A 21,309-nucleotide genomic window follows, 5' to 3' on the forward strand; every position below is an offset into this window, starting at 1 on the left:
ATGTACTCCATGAAAGCAGAACTATTTGTTCATTGCTGTACTCATAGAGTCTAAAAAAAGCATGGCACATAGTCTGCACTCATTATATATTTATGGAATAAATGAGTACTAGAGCCTTCCAGTTCAGAAAAGTGTGTGTTTTTTAAAAAACACACACATCCTCCTAAATTGTCTTATCATTCATGACAAGGCATGCTGGAATCATTAAAAAAAATCTATATACTAAGTAATACCTTTAATATATGTTTCCTAGATTTCTTCACACAATAATAGTATACCTTTATACACTACATAGTTAAATAAGTTGTTGATATCCACCACAGACAAAGGATATCAGGAGAAGCAAAGCCAACAAACCATTGTTCTTAGGTAAGGAGTAGGAACTTCAGATCTCTTAGCTAATGGTATGTGGAAGAGTTTGCAGCAGCAGTTACCATGGAATGCTTAATTGGGGGTTCTGACTGTTTTGGCTTAAGTTTGGTACTTTTTTTATTTATGTGGCTCTAATTGGGGAATAATCAAATAATGATCTAAAAAAACTTCTGAACATTGTTATTTAGTGTGCTTTTGCTTTTTTCTTTTCTCATCCCTATGTAAGAGAGAGGGCCCTTAGGTTAGTAATGAGTCTTTTTGGAGTGATGTGGTATTTTCTGTGAGATTGAGGGGTATCATGAGACAAATTTGCATGGAGATATTCCATAAAGAAGCATTTTATGACAACTGGCAGAGAACTGAACTGTGGCAAAATTACAATTATATGAGTCCCTGTGTCTTCTGAAAAATTATGGGGGGTGGGGGAGGTATTGGGATTAACTAGGCAACAGCTTGTCTTTAGTACTGGGTCTGTAAGTATCTGGAAATTCCAGAATTTTTCTGATAAAGAACAGCCAGAAACACATTTTTATGTGCACTCCTGAGATATCTTATGGGATTTACCAACTACTTTTGAAAATACTGGGAGGGAGTAAAATGGTAGTTGATACTAAATTTCAGACCAAAAGGAAATTTCTTTGTAATCCACCTCATTTGGGTAAATTGTGGAAGGACATGGTATTTGTGATTAATTTCCATTAAGATGTAGGATGTTTAATAGTCAGAAGAAACGGGTTAGGACTGAGAAGGAACACAAAGACCTGTGAACAAAAAGGCCTTGGAATTTGAGTAATTCAAGCATTTCATTTAAAGCAGGGGACGTGGCCCGAAAGGTTAGAAATTATTTTAGCTATAACGTCTCTGAGTAACATTCGATGAGACACTTAACCTTTTTGGCTTTTAGGATTCCTTTGAGCAGTGAGGTTTTTAATTAGAATAAGTCTTTTTAGATCAGTGTCTCAAAGTTTAATAGGCAAATGAATCATCTGGGGATCCTGTTAAAATGCAGATCCTGATTTAGTGGGTCTGAGGTAGAGGTCTGAGTGTCTACACTTATAGAATGCTTCCAGGCGACGGGATGCCAGTGTTGCTGCTTCAAGGACCGGAGCATACTTTTTTTTTTTTTTTTTTAATTTTTATTGTAGTAACATATATACAGTGTAAAATTTCCCATTTTAACCACTTTCAGATATACAGTTTGGGGTATTAATAACATTCATGTTGTGCTACCATCACAACCATCCATTAACAAAACTTTTTCTTCACCCCACACAGAAAGTCTATACTCATTGAGCATTAATTCCCCATTCCCCTCTCACTGCTGGTAACCTGCAATCTACTTTCTGCCTCTGTGAATTTGCGTATTCTAGGTATTACAAATAAGCAAAATCATACAGTATGTGATACATTCTCTTTTTAGACAACTTTTTTATCTTCAGTCTGGTTTTAGTCAGACTGTAGCTTTAAGTTCATTTATATTTTTTCTCTGATCCATTATGTTTTGGATTTGTTTGTTTTTTACATTTTTTAAACGGTTTTATTCCATACCACACAATCCACCCTAAGTGTACAATCAGTGGATCTTGGTATAATCAATCACATAGCTATGCATTCACCACTACAGTCAACATAAGAACATTCTCATTTCCTCTGAAGGAAAAAAATCCCATATTCCTTATATCTCTCTATTATTGACATTTAGCTTTCGTATACTGCTTCTGTTAAAATTAATGAAAGAATATTACAGTGTTACTGTGAACTATAGACCTTAGTTTACATTAATTGTACTTTCCCCGTATAATATCCTATTATTAACTCCTTGTAATAGTGACATACCTTTGTTCTAGTTGTAAGAACTCTCTTATGTTTATACAATTATCCACCATCATTGTCCATTCTGGGTTTCGCTAAGTTTTTTTGTTGTTGTTTTTTGTTTTGTTTTGTTTTTTTGTTGTTGTTGAATTTTATTTTGAAATAAATTCAAACTTACAGGAATAGTTGCAAAAACAATACAAACCCCATACACAGAACTCCAGCATACCCCAACCCCCATCCACCGATACCCCAGATCCACCAACTTTAACATCCTGTCACTCTACCATTTCTTTCTTTCCCTCCCTCCCTCCCTATCATCCATCATCTATTGCTGTCTTCTGAACATATGAGAGCAAGCTGCACACATCCTTGAACAAACAATATAATTCACATATACATTTCCCGTGAACAAGAACATTCATTTATGCAGTCACGTTAAGCGCAGCTAAGAAGTTCAAGAAATTCAACATTGATACAAAGCTTACATTCTATATTTCCTTTTTTTTTTTCCTTATGTCCCAACTGTGTCCCTTTGAGCCTCCTCTCCTCCATCCTCAGATCCCATCCAGGATCATCCTTGGCATTTAACTGTCATTATCTATTTAGACTGTCTTTTTTTTTTCTTTCAATTGTGGAAACATATATACAGTATAAATCTTCCCATTCTAAGCCCGCCCAAGCATTCCACCAGTGGGATTAATCACATTCACAATGCTGCAATGCCATCACCTTCCCACCCTCCATTACTAGAAACTTCCCCTCACCTCAAACAGCAACCCTACACTCATTTCTTAACTCCGCATTGCCCCTTCCCCCACTTCTCATAACCCATACTCTACTTTAAATTTCTATGATCATGTTCTCTGATACTTTCTTTGTGTTTACCGTGGGGCTTAAATTTAACCTCTTAAATCTATAACAATCTTGTTTTCTTTGATACCAACTTAACTTCAATAGGACACATAAACTATGTTCCTATACTCCTCCATTCCCCCACCATTATGTAGTTGTTGTCAAAAATTACATATTTTGTATTGAGTCCAAAATCACTGATTTATCATTACACTTTATGTCTTTTAGCTCCTCTAGGAAGTAAATAGTGGAGTTACAAATCAAAAATACAGTAGTATTGGTATTTATATTTACCATGTGATCTTTACTGGAAATCTTTATTTCTTCATGCGGTTTTAGTCAGTTGTTTAGTGTCCCTTCCTTTCAGCCTACACAATTCCCTTTAGCATTTCTTATAGGACTGATCTACTGGTGATTAAGTCCCTCAACTTTTGATTATCCGGGAATATTTTCATCTCCTCCTCATTTTTTTTTTTAATTTTATTTTTAAATAAATTCAAAGTTACAGGAACAGTTGCAAAAACAATACAAACCTCATACACAGCATACCCTGACCCCCCCCGATAACCCGATCCATCAACTTTAACATGCTGTCACACCGCCATTTCTTTCTTTCCCTCCCTCCCTATCTATCATCCATCATCTATTGCTCTGTCTTCTGAACATAAGAGAGCAAGCTGCACACATCCTTGAACAAACACTATAATTCTCATATATAATTCCCATGAACAAGAACATTCTTTTATGCAATCACGTTAAGCGCAGCTAAGAAGTTCAAGAAATCAACATTGATACAAAGCTTACATTCTGTATTTCCTTTTTTTTTCCTTATGTCCCAACTGTGTCCCTTTGAGCCTCCTGTCCTCCATCCTCAGATCCTTTCCAGGATCATCCTTGGCATTCAATTGTCATCTATTTAGACTGTCTTTTTTTTTTTTTTTTTTTTCAATTGTGGAAACATATATGCAGCCTAAATCTTCCCATTCCACACCCTCCCTAGCATTCCATTAGTGGGATTAATCACATTTAGAATGTTGTAATGCTATCACCTTCCCACCATCCATTACTAGAAATTTCCCTTCACCTCAAACAGCAACCCTACACTCATTTCTTAACTCCCCATTGCCCCTTCCCCCACTTCTCATAACCCATACTCTACTTTTCATCTCTATGGTCATATTCTCTGATAATTTCTTTGTGTTTACTGTGGGGCTTAAATTTAACCTCTTAAATCCATAACAATCTTGGTTTTCTTTGATACCAACTTCACTTCAATAGGACCCGTAAACTATGTTCCTAAATACTCCTCCATTCCCCTGCCTTTACATAGTTCTTGTCAAATATTATGTATTCTACATTGAGTCCAAAACCTCTGATTTGTCATTAGAGTTTATGTGTTTTATATCCTGTAGGAAGTAAATAGTGGAGTTACAAATCAAAAATTATTGACTTCTATTTGTATTCCATTGTGGTCAGAGAATGTGCTTTGAATATATTCAATTGTTTTTTTTTTTTGTTTTTTTTTTTTAATTTATTGAGGCTTGTTTTATGTCCCAGCATATGGTCTATTCTGGAGAAAGATCCATGATCACTAGAGAAAAATGTGTGTCCTGGTGATTTGGGATGTAAGGTTCTATATATGTCTGTTAAAATTCTCTATCTCTCTCTCTCCTTTCTTTGTTTCTCTGTCAGTAGGGCTCCCTTTAGTATCTGAAATAGGGCAGGTCTTTTATTGGCAACATCTCTCAGCATTTGTTTGTGAAAAATTTAAGCTCTCCCTCAAGTTTGAAGGAGAGTTTTGCTGGATAAAGTATTCCTGGTTGGAAATTTTTCTCTCTCAGAATTTTAAATATGTCATGCCACTGCCTTCTCACTTCCGTGGTGGCCACTGAGTAGTCATTACTAAGTCTTATGTTGTTTCCTTTGTATGTGGTGAATTGCTTTTCTCTTCCTGCTTTCAGAACTTGCTCCTTCTCTTCAGTATTTGACAGTCTGATCAGAATATGTCTTGGAGTGGGTTTATTTGGATTTATTCTATTTGGAGTTCGCTGGGCATTTATGCTTTGTGTATTTATAGTGTGTAGAAGGTTGGGGACTTTTCCCCAACAATTTCTTTGAATACTCTTTCTAGACCTTTACCCTTCTCTTCCCCTTCTGGGACACCAATGAGTCTTAAATTTGGACATTTTATTTTATCTATCATATCCCTGAGATCTATTTTGATTTTTTCCATTTTTTTCTCCCTTCTTTCTTTTGTTCTTTCATTTTCTGTTCTGTGGTCTTCTAGGACACTGAGTTGTTCAGCTTCCTCTAATCTTGTATTATGAGTATCCAGTCTTTTTAAATTGGCCAAAAGTTTCTTTTATTTCCATAAGATCTTCAATTTTTTTATTTAATCTTGCAATTTCTTCTTTATGCTCTTCTAGGGTCTTCTTTATGTCTTTTATATCCTGTGCCATGTTCTTCTTCATGTCCTTTATATCCTGTGCCACGCTCTCATTCTTTGACTGTAGTCCTTTGATTAATTGCGCCAAGTACTGTGTCTCCTCCGATCATTCGATTTGAGTGTTTGGGATTGGGTTCTCCATATTGTCTAGTTTTAGCAAATGCATTAAGATTTTCTGTTGTTTTTGTCCTCTTGGCATTTGCTTTGCCTGATAGCTGTGATCTTCCAGGACCTCTGCTGAGGGAAGGCTGTGCTACGTCACAAGTGCACGCCTTCCCTCAAGGGAAGCCCCGGGCCACCAGGCTGTGCAGGGGCGCTCCCAGCCTAATGCAAAAATGGCTGAATTGGGCGTTTCAACCTCCCCTTTTCGCAGAGCTCCACCTTCCCAGCTCCAGAACAACTAGCTGTGGTTGCACCCAAGGCCACTGTCCACGGCCGATATTGTAGCGTGTGCGGGGTGCTGTGGGATACACTCCTCGTCAGACTGGGTTTCCTGGTGCGTCTCTGGGCTGTGGTGCCTGCTCCGGGCAGAAGCGTTCCCAGCCCACTGTGAAGATGGCTGCAAGGGGTGTGGTTTTTTTCCCTTTAGGCTAACCTCTGTCTTCCTCGCTCTGAGACAGTTAGCAGCGGGTGTACAAAAGGCTATCGTCCGTGCCAGATATTGAGGTGTTCACACAGCCCATTCCTGCTGCGCTTCACTGTGTGGTTCTTGCTGCCGTATCTGCAGCTGCTTTGGGGCTGCCAACCCACAGTTTCCCTACACTGTAGCGCAGCTGCTAGACATTCAGCCGGCTCACTCACTCATTTCCAAACTCAGACTCCCGGTTTCACCAAGTGCACGGTCCCTGTGGTTTTAGCAGACCTTGTCCAGCTGGTGCATCGCTGGAACTGGTGTTCTGGGTCACTTTCTGGCTTTTATCTAGTATTTTTCACGGAGGTGTTTTTTTGCCCTGTCTCACCTAGCCGCCATCTTAGGTTCCCTCCTCGCTAAGTTTTTATCCGCTAGCTTTCCTTCTGGTGACATACATGACTCTAGTCTTTCTCTTTCGGCCAAACTCACAATCCTCTTTGTTAATTACGCTTACAGTACTGTGCTGCCATCACACAGTATTGTGCTATTCATTTTCTAACCTTTACAATGAACCTTATTGAACATTCTGTACTTCTTAATCATCAGTTGCCCAATCTTTGCCCACTTTCTGTCTCCTGATAATGTACGCTCTTGAATTTAATTCTCAGACTTTGTGCAGTATAGTTAGTTTATATTAGTGAGACCATACAATAGTTGTCCTTTTGTTTCTGGCTTATTTCACTCAGCATAGTGTCCTCAAGGTTCATTCACCTCGTTGCATGCCTCACGACTTCATTCCTTTCTGCAACTGCACAATATTCCATAATATGTATACACCACAGTTCACCCTTCCGCTTAGCAGTGCATGGACCCTTGGGCCACCACCATCCATTGACAATCATGAATAATGCCACCTTAAACATCAGTGTGTAAATATCTATTCATGTCCCTGCTTTCAGTTCTTCCAAGTATATACCTTGCGGAATCAAGTGGCAACCCTAATCTTAAGCTTCCTGTGGAACTGCAAAGACCACACTTTGAATAGCAAAGTTTTAGATAGTTATTTGAAGTAACAGGTAATGCCTGAGTTGGTAACGCCTGAGTTTGTAACGCTGACATTGGATCTGTGAAGAAGAAATGTTGCCTTTGTTGGTCTAGTTTACTTGGAAAGTAAATTTAAACTCTCCTTTCTCCTTTCCTTTGTGTCTGGATGGGAATGGTCAAGTTGAACATCATTGAGATTATATACATTTTTAGACTACATAGATAATAGGGTTAAACAAAAGATCCCAAACTGAGTTAATTTATTATTTTTCTTGAGGGAGTAGGAAAATATACCCTTGGGCTAAGATAAAGTTATCTATTACTACTACTAGGACTTTTAATTTAAAATATTCTAATTAATAACTCTAATAGCAATGTTATTATTTACTGATTCATTCAACAAGTATTTATTGAACCTGTATAGCAAGGCATATTAATTACTTATTTTAACCTAATCTGGAGTTACTATGTTAGCTAGTAGCCTTTATTAGGTAGCCAGATCATCCTGATTTTGTTGTATCCCTTATTAAATCATTCAACAGATTCTGAGCTGTGTATGTGCTAAAAATAAAAAGTAACGCTGTATCATGATCAGTTGTGAGATATCTCAAAAATAATTTTTTGCTAAGAAAATGTAAGTTTGTGAATGACTTATTTATTTTTAATTAATGGAGACTTTCATTCCTTGCAATGTGGCAGACTAAAAGTTAAAAGAAAGTCCTTCTGGTTTAGTGCTCCTAAAAATGTTGGGTGAAAGATTATTTGTATACTTTTATTTATTTATGTGTGTGTGTATATAATTTTTAAAAAGAAATGATAATGATAAGTCTCTGTTGTGATTACTCAACTCTGCTGTTGTAATATGAAAATAGCCATAGCCAATATGTAAATTAATGATCCTGGCTTGTATAAAAACAGGCAGCGGGCCAGATTTGGCCCACATGACATAGATTGCTGAACTTGATATAGATTATAAAAAGAATTCCCACAGAAGTGTTAGTAAGAAAAAGGTTAATCACCCAACAGCAAAATGTATGACAAATGGATGGGCATTTGCCAGAAGACTAAGAAACATGAATTAAATTACCGAAGAACATATAAAAAGATGTTCAGCTTCATTTTAGGTATTTGGGGAAATGCTAATTAAAAGCAATTTCACATTCATCAGATTGGTAGAAATTAACAGTTTGACAATACTTAGTGTAGGGAAGAATGTGGAGTAATGAGGACTTATGCATTGTTGGTAGAAGTGTAAATTAAATCAATATCAGAAAATGACTTAAAATTATCTAGTAAAGATGAACATGTACATATTCAATGACCTAGTAATTCCATTCCTAAGCATGTATCCTAGTTTGGCAAGATTCTTATACATGTACCCCAAGAGACAAATACAGGAGTGTTCATTGCGGCTTTGTTCATAATTGCAAAAACAGAAACAAACAGCTAGAAATAACCCAGATGTTTGTCTGCTGTCAGGTAGATAAAATATCTTTTGGTATATTTATTCAAGAGAAATACATTTATTTAGCAGTGAAAATAAATGAATTCCAGCTACACACATCATCAAGGATGAATTTTCAAAACCATAATATTGGGTTATAAAAGCAAGTCACAGTAGGATGTATACAATATGATTGTGTTTATTTCAATTGCAAAAAAAGAGAAAACTAGATATTATATTACCTGGGGATGAATGTATAAATGTGTAAAATTTGTGAAGAAAACCAAAAGGAAGATTAACAAAATTCAGAATGGGGGTTCCTCTTTAGGGCAGAGAAAGGTTATATGATTGAGTATGGGCAGATACAATTGAAGATACTGGTAGTGTTTTATTTCTTCAGCTGGGTGGTAGATACATGGATCAGTGCTTTTGTTTATTATTGCTTAATATACACTTCTATCTGATAAATATTTTTTCTTTTTTTTTTTTTTTGCAGATTTTATTGCAATATATTCCTTCCAGAATACACAATCAGTATCTCACAGTATCATCACTTAGTTGTGCAGTTATCATCACACTCACCTTTAGACATTTTCGTTACTCCAAAAAGAAAATTATCAAATAGACACACTCTTTATTGCTTATCTCCCCCTATTATTGACCCCTAGTATTGGTGTGGTACACCAATTACAGTTGATGAAAGAATTTTAACTAAAGACCATAGCTTGCAATAGGTACTTTTTCCCCACCTACCATTGTGTTATTAACTCTTTGTACCAGTGTTGTACAATTGTACTAGTTCATGCAAGAACTTATTTAAACTTATAGTGTTAATCGGTGACATATATGACTCAAATAACCCCTTTCTACCAGATTCACCTACAATACCGTACTATTCCGTATATTCCCAATAATGAGCTACCTTCACCCCATATTTATTTCTAAACATTTTAAGTTCAGCTTTATTTTAGATTCTGAACATAGGTTACTGCGCCTTGTCTATTTCTTAGTATTCTATATTCTACATTTTAAGGCTCTGAGTTTACATATTCTAGTTAGTTCATATTAGTGAAATCATACTATATTTGTCCTTTTGTGTCTGACTTGTTTCACTCTGCATTATGTCAAGATTCATCCATGTTGGTGCATGTATCAGAACCTCATTTCTTCTTACTGCTGCATAATAGTCCATTATATGTATATACTACATTTTGTTTATCCATTCTTCTGTTGATGGGCATTTGGATTGTTTCCATCTTTTGGCAGTTGTGAACAGTGCTGCTGTGAACATCGGTGTGCAAATGTCTGTTCATGTCCCTGCTCTCAGATCTTCTGAGTATATACCGAGTAATAGAATTGCCAGGTCATAGGGAAACTCAACATTTAGTTTTCTCAGGACCCGCCAATCTGTCTTCTACAGTGGCTATATCATTTTACACTCCAGCCAGCAGTGAATAAGTGTTCCTATTTCTCCACATCCTCTCCAACACTTGTAGTTTCCTGTGTGTTTAATAGCAGCCAGTCTTATAGGTGTGAGATGATATCACATTGTGGTTTTGGTTTGCATTTCCCTACTAGCTAATGAAGATGAACATCCTTTCATGTGCTTTTTAGCCATTTGTATTTCTTCTTTGGATAAATGTCTATTCATAGCTTTTACCCATTTTATAATTCGATTGTACTTTTATTGTTGGGTTGTAGGATTTCTTTATATATACTGGATATCAAAACCTTATCAAATACATAGTTACCAAATATTCTCTCCCATTGAGTTGACTGCCTTTTCACCCTTTTGACAAAGTCGTTTGAAGCACAGAAGTGTTCAGTCTTGAGAATTTCCCATTTATCTATTTTTTCTTGTGCTTGTGCTTTGGGTGTAAGGTCTGAGAAGCTATTTCCTATCACTAAGTCTTAAAGATGTTTCCCTATATTTTCTCCTAGGAGTTTTATGGTACTGGCTCTTATATTGAAGTCTTTGATCCACTTTGAATACATTTTTGTATAGGGTGTGAGGTATGGGTCCTCTTTCATTCCTTTGGATATGGATATCCAGTTCTCCCAGCACCATTTATTGAATAGACTGTTCTGTCTGGACTTGGGGGGCTTGTCAAAAATCAAATGACCATAGATCCTAGGGTCTATTTCCGAACTCTCAATTTGATTCCACTGATCAATATGTCTATCTTTTTGCTAGTACCATGGTGTTTTGACCACTGTGGCTTTATAATATCTGATAAATATTTTATGTAATATTTCATAATTTTGAAAAAGAAAAAAAAATTAGAATAAATTAAAAGTTATTCCTTTGATAACTTTAGTCTCCAAAGAGTAATCCACTATGCTTCATTAGGTGAATGAGAGTAGGGTAGAGTTGAAGCTAATAGGTAAGGAAATTTGCATGGGAGGATGACAAACATTTAAACATCTCCTTCATGTGTTTCATGAAAAATGGTTGAGAACCACTGTTATAACAGCTTGTAGTTTAGTAAGGGTAGGCAGACCTGTAAATAAATAACAGCAGTATAATATGAGTACTCCACTAGAGGTAGGTTTAAAAAAAACTGGTTGGAAATCAGCCAGGAAAGCTTGATGGAGTAGATGTTATTTAAATTGGATCTTTAGAGATAAGAAATTTCTAACTGGGAAGGCAGGTGAGGGAGCTCACATTCCCCAGTGAAGGAAAAGGATGTAAAACGGCACAGGGGCCTGAAAGTCCATGGAGAGTTGAGTGAGTAAATTCAGATAAGTTGCAGCTAGACTGTGAAGAGCCTTATCTATCACACTGAGTTAAGAGAGTTTGTACCGTTGGCATTGGGGTTTTATCACTTGAATTACAGATGTTAATTTGAGTGTTATATGCAAGACTCTATGCTGGACATACCTTGAAACTGCATATATGTGGGTATTTATGTTTTTTTTCCTCCCTTGCAGGCTGCTATATGGCAAGCACTAAACCACTATGCTTACCGAGATGCAGTTTTCCTCGCAGAAAGACTGTATGCAGAAGGTATGTAATCTGTTCATTGCTATGGAACTGTACAGGAAGAATAAAATATATGGAATTCCATAACTTTTTATGACTTTACCAAAATTCTGGATATTCTTTCCATCTCATTCTTAATTATAATTGTATGCTTATTCTTTTTGTTTTTTCTTTATGATTGGCACTAGTTTTATAAAAACTTTACTTTCTGTGTAGCTCCTGTATATGTTCTTTTTATAACTGTGTAGACTTGGTTTGGGTTTATACACCATAGCTTATGTAATCATTTTCTAATCTTTAGGTATTTTTTCTCCAAGTTTCTCATTAGAAGAAAGTCTGTATTCTGTGGCTAAGAGCATGCATGGATTTAGAGTCTGTGGCCTTGGTCCAAATCCTCAATCCATCTCTTAAATGTACAATTGTGTAACCTGTCCAAGGTTAAGTAACCTGAGTATTTCAGGTTTTTTAATCTATAAAATAGGGATAATAATAAATGCCTCATAGACTTGGTTGAAGAATTAAATGAGATAATGTATTTAAAGTGCTTGGCATGGCTGTCAGGCCTGGTAATAAATGGTCAATAAACATCATACTGCATGTATGTTTGTTTTTGTAGTTCTCTTTGTAAGATGTTGGTATAGATAATCGTGTACAGCTTTTTTTTTTCTTTTGAGTCATTTCCTTGGGTTATATTTAAAATGCAATCTCAAGTCAAAGAGTGTGATCAATTCTACAACAAATTGTTAATCCAGCAGAGAGAGGTATAATAATGTGGGTTGTCACCAACAGTGTTCAGAATACACCTTTCTTCATCCTCTGTCAGCTTCAGATTTGACCATTTTAATATATTGCTTACTTAAAGAATGTGAGATATTTTGGCTTGAATTTTTATAACTATTAGGGATTCTGGAAATTTTTCCAAGTGCTTAAAATTTACTCCCATTTCTGTGAGTTATATTTTTGTTTATTACAATAATTGCCCCAGATCGTTGCTTTTTAATCTTGATTCTATTGATATTTATTATTCTAATATTTAAAATTTTTATGTAATTGAACCCATCAGTTTTGTCATTGATAATTTTTCCTATTGCTTCAGTAGCAGGAAAATTGTCATCTGTTCTAGTTTGCTAATGCTGCTGGAATGCAAAACACCAGAGATGGATTGGCTTTTATAAAAAGGGGTTTATTTGGATACACAGTTACAGTCTTAAGGCCATAAAGTGTCAAAGGTAACACATCAGCAATCGGGTACCTTCACTGGAGGATGACCAATGGTATCCGGAAAACCTCTGTTAGCTGGGAAGGCATGTGGCTGGCATCTGTTCCAGAGTTCTGGTTTCAAAATGGCTTTCTCCCAGGACATTCCTCTCTAGGCTGCCGTTCCTCAAAAATGTCACTCTTAGTTGCACTTGGGGTATTTGTCCTCTCTCAGCTTCTCTGGAGCAAGAGTCTGCTTTCAACAGCCTTCTTCAAACTGTCTCTCATCTGCAGCTCCTGTGCTTTCTTCAAAGTGTCCCTCTTGGCTGTAGCTCCTCTTCAAAACATCACTCACAGCTACACTGAGTTCCTTCTGCATGTCAGCTCATTTATATAGCTCCACTGATCAAGGCCCACCCTGAATGGGTGGGGCCATGCCTCCATAGAAATTATCTCATCAGAGTTATCACCCACAGCTGGGTGGGGTGCATCTCCAAAGAAACACTCAAAGAATTACATTCTAATCAACACTGATAACATCTGCCAACACAAGATTACATCAAAGATAATGGCATTTGGTGGGACATAATACATTCAAACTGGCACATCATCTTTCTACAACTACAATAAATATATTGTTCTTGGTAGTTCAAAAAAAGTAAAGAATTTATCATAGTATATTGTGTAAGATGTGAGCCAAAGTTTCTTTTATTTTATATTTTTACTTTATTCCACATTATTAAATAATGTGTTTTTTTTCCCACTATGATATTTTACTTGGTTTTACATTATTTTTTTTTTTAATGTTTGGCTCTGTCTCCAGAATTCTCTCTCCTCCATTAGTTCATTTCTTATTTTTAACCCAATATCATACTATTTGCATAATTAGTACTTAATTAGTTAATAAAGTCTCTCTTGCATCATTGCTTTTTTTTTTTAACCCCTTTATTTTTCCACATGAATTGTACTATTGCTTTGAAGTCTCACACAGCTTTTGATCAGTGCTGACCTGTAATCATGTAAGTCTGTAAATCAATTTAGGAAGTATTGACATTTCTACTATATATAAAATGTTCCCAACCAGAAACCATTCTGCCTTCTTTTAATTCACATATTTTTTATTTGTTTTTAATTTGATTTTTCACCTTTTTTATGTAAGTTCTCATTGGATTGCTTGCCAAGAATTTTTGTTTTATGTTTGTAGATGAGCTTATTTTTGTGTATTTTGTCTGTTCCTGCATGAATTGATAGTGGAACCATTCTGCTCAGTTGTGTGATTTTTCTCTAGTTGTGACTGCTCGGTAATCTTACCATAAGCATGAACGAGGTAGAAATATAGAGAGGTCAGGGTACCAGAAATCCAGATGATGTTGATTTAGGAGATGTCTGGGAATAAAGTATGGTAGGAAGACCAGGAACCAAGTACAAAATTATTTCATTAATGAAGCTGAATATCCTGAGTTTAGTCGCTGAGAGTTATGAGGAAAAGACATGAACCTCAGAGAAGCAGGGGATTTCACAAAAGGGTAAGAAGTAATGCATGGGCTTGAGAGATCTAAGATGGCGGCATAGAGAGGAATGGAAGCTAAGAAGTCCCCCTGGAACAACTAAAAAAAACCAGAAACAACTAGTAAATAATCCAGAATAACTGCAGGGGGACAAATGTGACCGTCCACTCATCATACACTAATCTGAATTGGGAGGAATGCCCAAGATCACAGCATAAAATCTCTTGAAAGAATCCTATCAAGCAAAGCAAATGCCAAAAGGCCAAAAAACAACAGAAAATCTTAATGCATATGATAAAACCAGACTATATGGAGAACCCAATCCCAAACACCCAAATCAAAATATCAGAAGAGACACAGTACTTGGCACAATTAATCAAACAATCACAATTGACGAACGAAACATGGCACAGGATATAAAAGACATGAAGAAGACCATGGAACAGGATAAAAGGGACATAAAGAAGACCCTAGAAGAGCATAAAGAAGAAATTGCAAGATAATAGAAGATCTTCTGGAAAGAAAAGAAACTGTTGGCCAAATTAAAAAGACTCTAGATACTCATAATACAAGATTAGAGGAAGTTGAACAATGACTCAGTGTCCTAGAGGTCCACAGAACAGAAAATTAAAGAACAAAAGAAAGAATGGAGAAAAAAATCAAAAAAATCGAAAAGGATCTCAGGGATATGACAGATAAAATAAAATGTCCAAACTTAAGACACATTGGTGTCCCAGAAGGGGAAGAGAAGGGTAAAGGTCTAGAAAGAGTATTCAAAGAAATTGTTGGGGAAAACTTCCCAAACCTTCTACACAATATAAATACACAAAGCATAAATGCCCAGCGAACTCTAATAGAATAAATCCAAATAAACCCACTCCAAGACATATTCTGATCAGACTGTCAAATACTGAAGAGAAGGAGCAAATTCTGAAAGCAGGAAGAGAAAAGCAATTCACCACATACAAAGGAAACAACATAAGACTTAGTAGTGACTACTTAGCGGCCACCATGGAGGTGAGAAGGCAGTGACATGACATATTTAAAATTCTGAGAGAGAAAAATTTCCAACCAAGAATACTTTATCCAGCAAAACTCTCCTTCAAACTTGAGGGAGAGCTTAAATTTTTTACAGACAAACAAATGCTGAGAGATGTTGCCAATAAAAGACCTGCCCTACTTCAGATACTAAAGGCAGCCCTACCAACAGAGAAACAAAGAAAGGAAAGAGAGATACAGAGAATTTTAACAGACATATATAGAACCTTACATCCCAAATCACCAGGACACACATTTTTCTCTAGTGATCATGGATCTTTCTCCAGAATGGACCATATGCTGGGACATAAAACAAGCCTCGATAAATTAAAAAAAAAAAAAAAATTGAACATATTTAAAGCACAATCTCTGACCACAATGGAATACAAATGGAAGTCAATAATTTTTGAACTGTAGCTCCACTATTTACTTCCTACATGATATAAAATACACAAACTCTAAGGACAAATCAGTGGTTTTGAACTCAATGTAAAATATGTAATATTTGACAAGAACTATATAAAGGTGGAGGAATGGAGGAGTATAAGTACATAGTTTATGTGTCCTATTGAAATTAAGTTGGTATCAAAGAAAAACAAGATTGTTATGGATTTAAGAGTTTAATTTTAAGTCCCACAGTAAACACAAAGAAATTATCAGAGAATATGACCATAGAGGTGAAAAGTAGAGTATGGGTTAAGAGAAATGGGGGAAGGGGCAATGGGGAGTTAAGAAAGGAGCATAGGGTTGCTGTTTGAGGTGAAGGGAAATTTCTAGTAATGGATGGTGGGAAGGCGATAGCATTGCAACATTCTAAATGTGATTAATCCCACTAATGGAATGCTAGGGAGGGTGTGGAATGGGAAGATTTAGGCTGTATATATGTTTCCACAATTGAGGAAAAAAAAAAAAAAGTCGAAATAGATGACAATTGAATGCCAAGGATGATCCTCGATGGGATCTGAGGATGGAGGACAGGAGGCTCAAAGGGACACAGTTGAGACATAAGGAAAAGGAAATATGGAATGTAAGCTTTATATCAATGTTGAATCTCTTGTACTTCTTAGCTGCGCTTAGTGGGACTGCATAAAAGAATGTTCTTGTTCATCGGAATTGTATATGTGAATTATATTGTTTGTTCAAGGGTGTGTGCAGCTAGCTCTCATATGTTCAGAAGACAGAGTAATAGATGATGGATGATAGGGAAGGAGGGAGGGAAAGAAATAGCGGTCTGACAACATGTTGAAGTTAGTGGTTCAGGGTATCGGGGGGTCAGGGAATGCTGGAGTTCTGTGTATGGGGTTTGTATTGTTTTTGCAACTGTTCCTATAACTTTGAATTTATATCAAAATAAAAAAAAAAGTAATGCATGAATATAGTTTTGAGACACAAAGTAGAAACTAACCTACCTCTTATCTCAGAAGTAAGTGTAGGATATGAGAGAACTGGCAGCATCCCTTTGAGAGTGCTGTCAGGTCCTTAAGGGAGAACATAAAGGGAGTTCAGTGAGGAAAGTGGGGGAAGATCTGTGGAGTAGTAGTCTGAGGTCCCAATGAAAAGTTTCAGAAGGGTAAGAAGGAGTGGGAGGCTTAGAAAGAAGATAATACAATCAATTATCCTACTCTGCATAATTATGCAAAAGCAAGGTTTATTATGAATAATATATTTAAATATATTCTTATTGATACCTAGGCAGTCCCCATGTTTTGTTGTTTTACATTTCTAATCTTTCTTTCTTGAATTTGTTTGTTAAAGAATATTTATTTTGGCTTATTATGGTAAGGCTCCAAAAGGTTGTGAGTTAGTGGTTTAGAATTCAGATGATTAGGTTTTCTTGGTGGTAGAATTTCCATATTAGTCCATGAAAAGCTGTTTAATCCACACAGTGCTTGACACTTGCAAAGTTTCTCAGTAAATGTTAGTTTCTTAATATAGAACCTAGCCACACTGTTTAACCATCTTTCTATGAGGGAAGATTTCAGAATTTAAGTGTAGTGTTAACAGTTACTGTCCTAGCTCAGTAATAATGACAACAATAACTTGTGCCATTGATTGATTTCTTACTGTGTACTAGGTACTGTCAGTACTTAAGAATTACTTCTTTAATCTTCAGTAATCCTATGAGATAGACATTTCTGTTGCCATTTTATAAATGAAGAAACTGAAACTAGTGTTGTAAACAGTATGTCTGACTGGATAGCGAATACCTGCCATTCCCTCTAACTTGCAGCTTTAGTAGACATTGTTAATCTATCACAGTACCCTTTCCCAGTGAATCAACCTCAGAATTCTTGTCAACACAGTGCTCCAGGCTGACAAGACCAGTTGATCAGAGCTGTTATGCTAGCTATAACATGTTTGCCCCTTTGCACAGTGGCCTCCTATGCTGCTAGTGGTAGCTCCTATTTTAGGGAAAGACATCCAGTAGGGCGTGAGGCTAAAGAAGTTGGTGGGTGGGATCATCTATGAGTCAAATTCTTGAAATAATTTTTCAATGTCACTAGTTCCTTGTCACCTATTTCTCTTTTTCCTAAAAGTTCCATAGATAGACTGCCTATAAGCAGTATAGGAGGAAAGAACAGCAGAGTGGTTTAAGAGAGAACCCAGCTCAGATATTCATTAGTTATTTTATCTTTGCAAGAAGTTATTCTAAGCCTAATTTTTCTCATCTTTAAAATGGGAAGAGAAACATCTATTTGATAAGGTAACTTTAAAGACTACATATAATAATGTACGTAAAGATTTTACTGTAGTTTCTGGCTTCTAGGAGGCCCTTTACAAGTTTCCTGTCTCCCCTAGCAACTACTAATACAGTGGCTTTTCAGATTTTTTCTACATTAGCTATATATGATATACTCTGATACTATTTGGGGTCTTTTTGTTTGTTTTTTAATGCAGGTTGATAGATACCAATAAATTAATTTCACAGTTGACTAGTGAGTTGAGACTTGCTGTTTGGAAAACACTGGCCTAATCTTATGGTCTTCCTCTACAGCCCTCCCCCCATTGTAATCACATATTTTTCCTTTCCACTGCCAATACCTGAACCCCTGACCAAGATTTTTCTCCACTATTCAATTAACTGTTAGAATATAGACTCAAAGTTTCCCCCCTTGTTTTGTAAGTAACTTGTAGCACGTCTAAAAATTTCCAGGGTTTTTAATGGTAATTATATATTTTTAACTGTTAGGAATGAATAGAAATAGGTGGTTAGGAAAGAATAGAAGCAGTTTCTTAGACTATACAGAGAAAGAAAACATTCTTGCAACTAGTATAGTAGGTCCTTGGAGATGAATGTGTGTGTGTTTATATATATAATATATATTAATGGAATATGATTTATTTATGTTCAGAAGATTAGACTTCAGTTTTATGTGCATTTTTTCTGTAAGAAATTGCCCAGGATCTCTGGAGAATATTGAAGATTCCTATCTACAAAGACCCTATGGGACTGGGAATTGTAAATGGTGAAAGGAAAAAGAGAGAAACAGCTGAAGATACTGTTTCTCAAATATTTCTGTAGAGGCAAGTCAACTTAAACTCCTGGGTGATTTTGAAGGTGCTAGCCCAAAGCTCAAAATTGCTTGAAATATAGTATTTTATTTTAAATTAATATTGGTTCGGCATCCTAAACTATAAAATGTTTGTATTTTGATATGAAAACATTTTAAGTTACCATCAGTTATTCACCAGCTGTCTACCTGTCTTAATGATTAATAGGCCAGATGTAGAGATTGCATTGAACATATCAATTTCACTAAACTGGGCTTAGCTGAAGAGACCTGACCAGAGTAAAGGTTCAGTATTTGTTTCTCTTCTTGGACTTAGCAATGACAATCAGAGCCCAAACTCACAGACATATGTGACAAAAAAACAGCAACAGTTTTTTAAAAAATTATTTACTTGGCTGTATTAAAATTTTAATTGAGGGGAAATATCCAGAATACTGCTGAAGATGTGGTATAATGCCATGTTTGGTGGAAATTTTAATAAATACAGCTTCTTGCCAAAGTTCATGTGCCATAAGGAGGACTGAAAGGATATCTGTCCCATTGGCTTGTTCTTTTACAGTTGTAGTTAAATGATTGCCAATGAAAAAGTGATGCTGGGTTTGTTGCCATAGTTTTAATTTTTATCAGCTCTAGTCTTCCTTGACAGACTTTTTTCATCCATGTCTCAAATCTTCATAACATTAACTTGGATGTTTCATAGGTACATCCAACCTGATACATACAAAGCTGAATTCACAACGTTCACACACTACTCTAAGATGTTAATATCTCTCAGATGTTACTGTCTCTCAGTAGAAAAACTTCCTGATCGATCTTCCTATATGTATCCCTTCTCCCTCCCAAATCAGCCCATTCTCTTTACTTTCCTTCTTAATACCCTTTATAGTTATCAATTGCTATAAAAATATATCCCTAAATTTTTATACAACTTGCAAAGCCCTGCATAGTCTGGACATCTGCTTTCTCCTCATGTTTTACCACTTTTCCCCTCAAACACTGTGGTTGGTTGGAGTTATATTTCCCAGAAAACCATGTCCTTAATTTTAATCCATTCCTGTGGGCGTGAACCCATTGTAAAAATAGAAACTTTTGATAAGGTTACTTTAGTTAAGGTGTGGCCCAACTGAATGAGGACTGGTCTTAATCCTATTACTGAAGGCGAATAGAGAAGGCCACAGAGAGAGAAGCCATGAGGAGCAGCCAGAAGCTGGAAGTCAACGGAACCCAGAGAGGGGAGAAGACACTGTTGTGTGCAATGCTATGTGACGGAAAAGCCAAGGAACCTCAAAGATTGCTGGCCAGCCAAAAGATACCGACTCCAGGAGGAAGCAAGCCTTTCAGCCTTTCAAACCAAGAGCCAATAAATTCCTGTTGTTAAGCCAACCTATTGTGTGGTCTTTATTTTAGCAGCTAGGAAACTAAAACACTAAGGGGGCTTTTTTTTTTCCTCTGAGCATGGCCTCCAAGAACATAATTAACCCCATCATATAGAGCAAGTATAAAACCAGTTAGTATTGAGGTTTAAGATGTAAAAAAAAAGTAAGGAAGATTTAAAAAAAAATAGTGAGAATAGTATTAAATTACTAATGTATCTGTAGAAGAGTGTTCAGTAGCAGGAATGACTAAATGATGGTGTGAATCATGCAAAGTGAAAAGTACATCGCCCATGCAGTTGAAAACAGTCAGCCAAAAAAAAAAAAGTTAGTGAAGAAATGGAATTACCCAAACTTGTAGCTCAAGGTCAGGTCTGTATTCTCACATTAATACAAATGACTATCTGGGTATTGTAAATTTAGAAGAAGGCCAGTAATGAGAATTAAGATAATAGCTGTGCCAGTTTGAATGTATTATGTCCCCCAAATGCCATTATCATTGTGGTCTTGTGGGACAGACGTTTTGGTGCTGGTTAGATTTGCTTGGAATGTGCCCCACCCAGCTGTGGGTGGTGACTTGGGTGGGATACTCCCATGGAGGCGTGACCCCACCCATTCAGGGTGGGCCTTGATCAGTGGAACCATATAAAACATGCTGACTCAAAGAGACTGAAGGGAGTGCAGCTATGAGTGACATTTTTAAGAGGAGCAAGCTTGCTAGAGAGGAACATCCCGGGAGAAAGCCATTTTGAAACCAGAACTTTGGAGCAGACGCCAGCCATGTGCCTTCCCAGCTAAGAGAGGTTTTCCAGATGCCATTGGCCATCTCCAGTGAAGGTACCCGATTACTGATGTGTTACCTTGGACATTTTGTGGCCTTAAGACTGTAACTGTGTAGTGAAATAAACCCCCATTTTATAAAAGCCTATCCATCTCTGGTGTTTTGCATTCTGCAGCATTAGCAAACTAGGACAGATTTTGGTATCAGGAGTGGGGTGCTTTTGCTGCTGAGTTTGCAAATACCAAACATGTTGGAACAGCTTTTTAAATGGATAATGGGGAGTTTCGGGAAGAGTTGTGAGAAGCTTGACAGAAAAGGCCAAAACTGCTTTAAAGAGACTGTTTATGGAAATATGGACTCTAAAGATACTTCT

General features: G+C 36.5%; 1 protein-coding gene across 6 annotated transcripts in view; it reads left to right on the top strand.

The window, feature by feature from the left end:
- Window positions 1-21,309, top strand: part of CDC27 (cell division cycle 27) — a 116,933-nt gene that overhangs the window by 21,634 nt on the left and 73,990 nt on the right. For all 6 annotated transcript variants that reach the window (XR_005212600.1, XM_037808405.1, XM_037808407.1 and 3 more), the window contains one exon: window positions 11,476-11,551. Coding sequence is in view for 5 of the 6 variants with exons in the window: in XM_037808405.1 (XP_037664333.1) it covers window positions 11,476-11,551 (76 nt within the window). In the remaining variant the exon portion in view is untranslated. Of the gene's footprint in view, window positions 1-11,475; window positions 11,552-21,309 lie in introns of those variants that run through there.

The sequence above is a fragment of the Choloepus didactylus genome, chromosome 18, assembly GCF_015220235.1.
Source record: "Choloepus didactylus isolate mChoDid1 chromosome 18, mChoDid1.pri, whole genome shotgun sequence".
NCBI classification, from domain to species: Eukaryota; Metazoa; Chordata; class Mammalia; order Pilosa; family Megalonychidae; genus Choloepus; species Choloepus didactylus.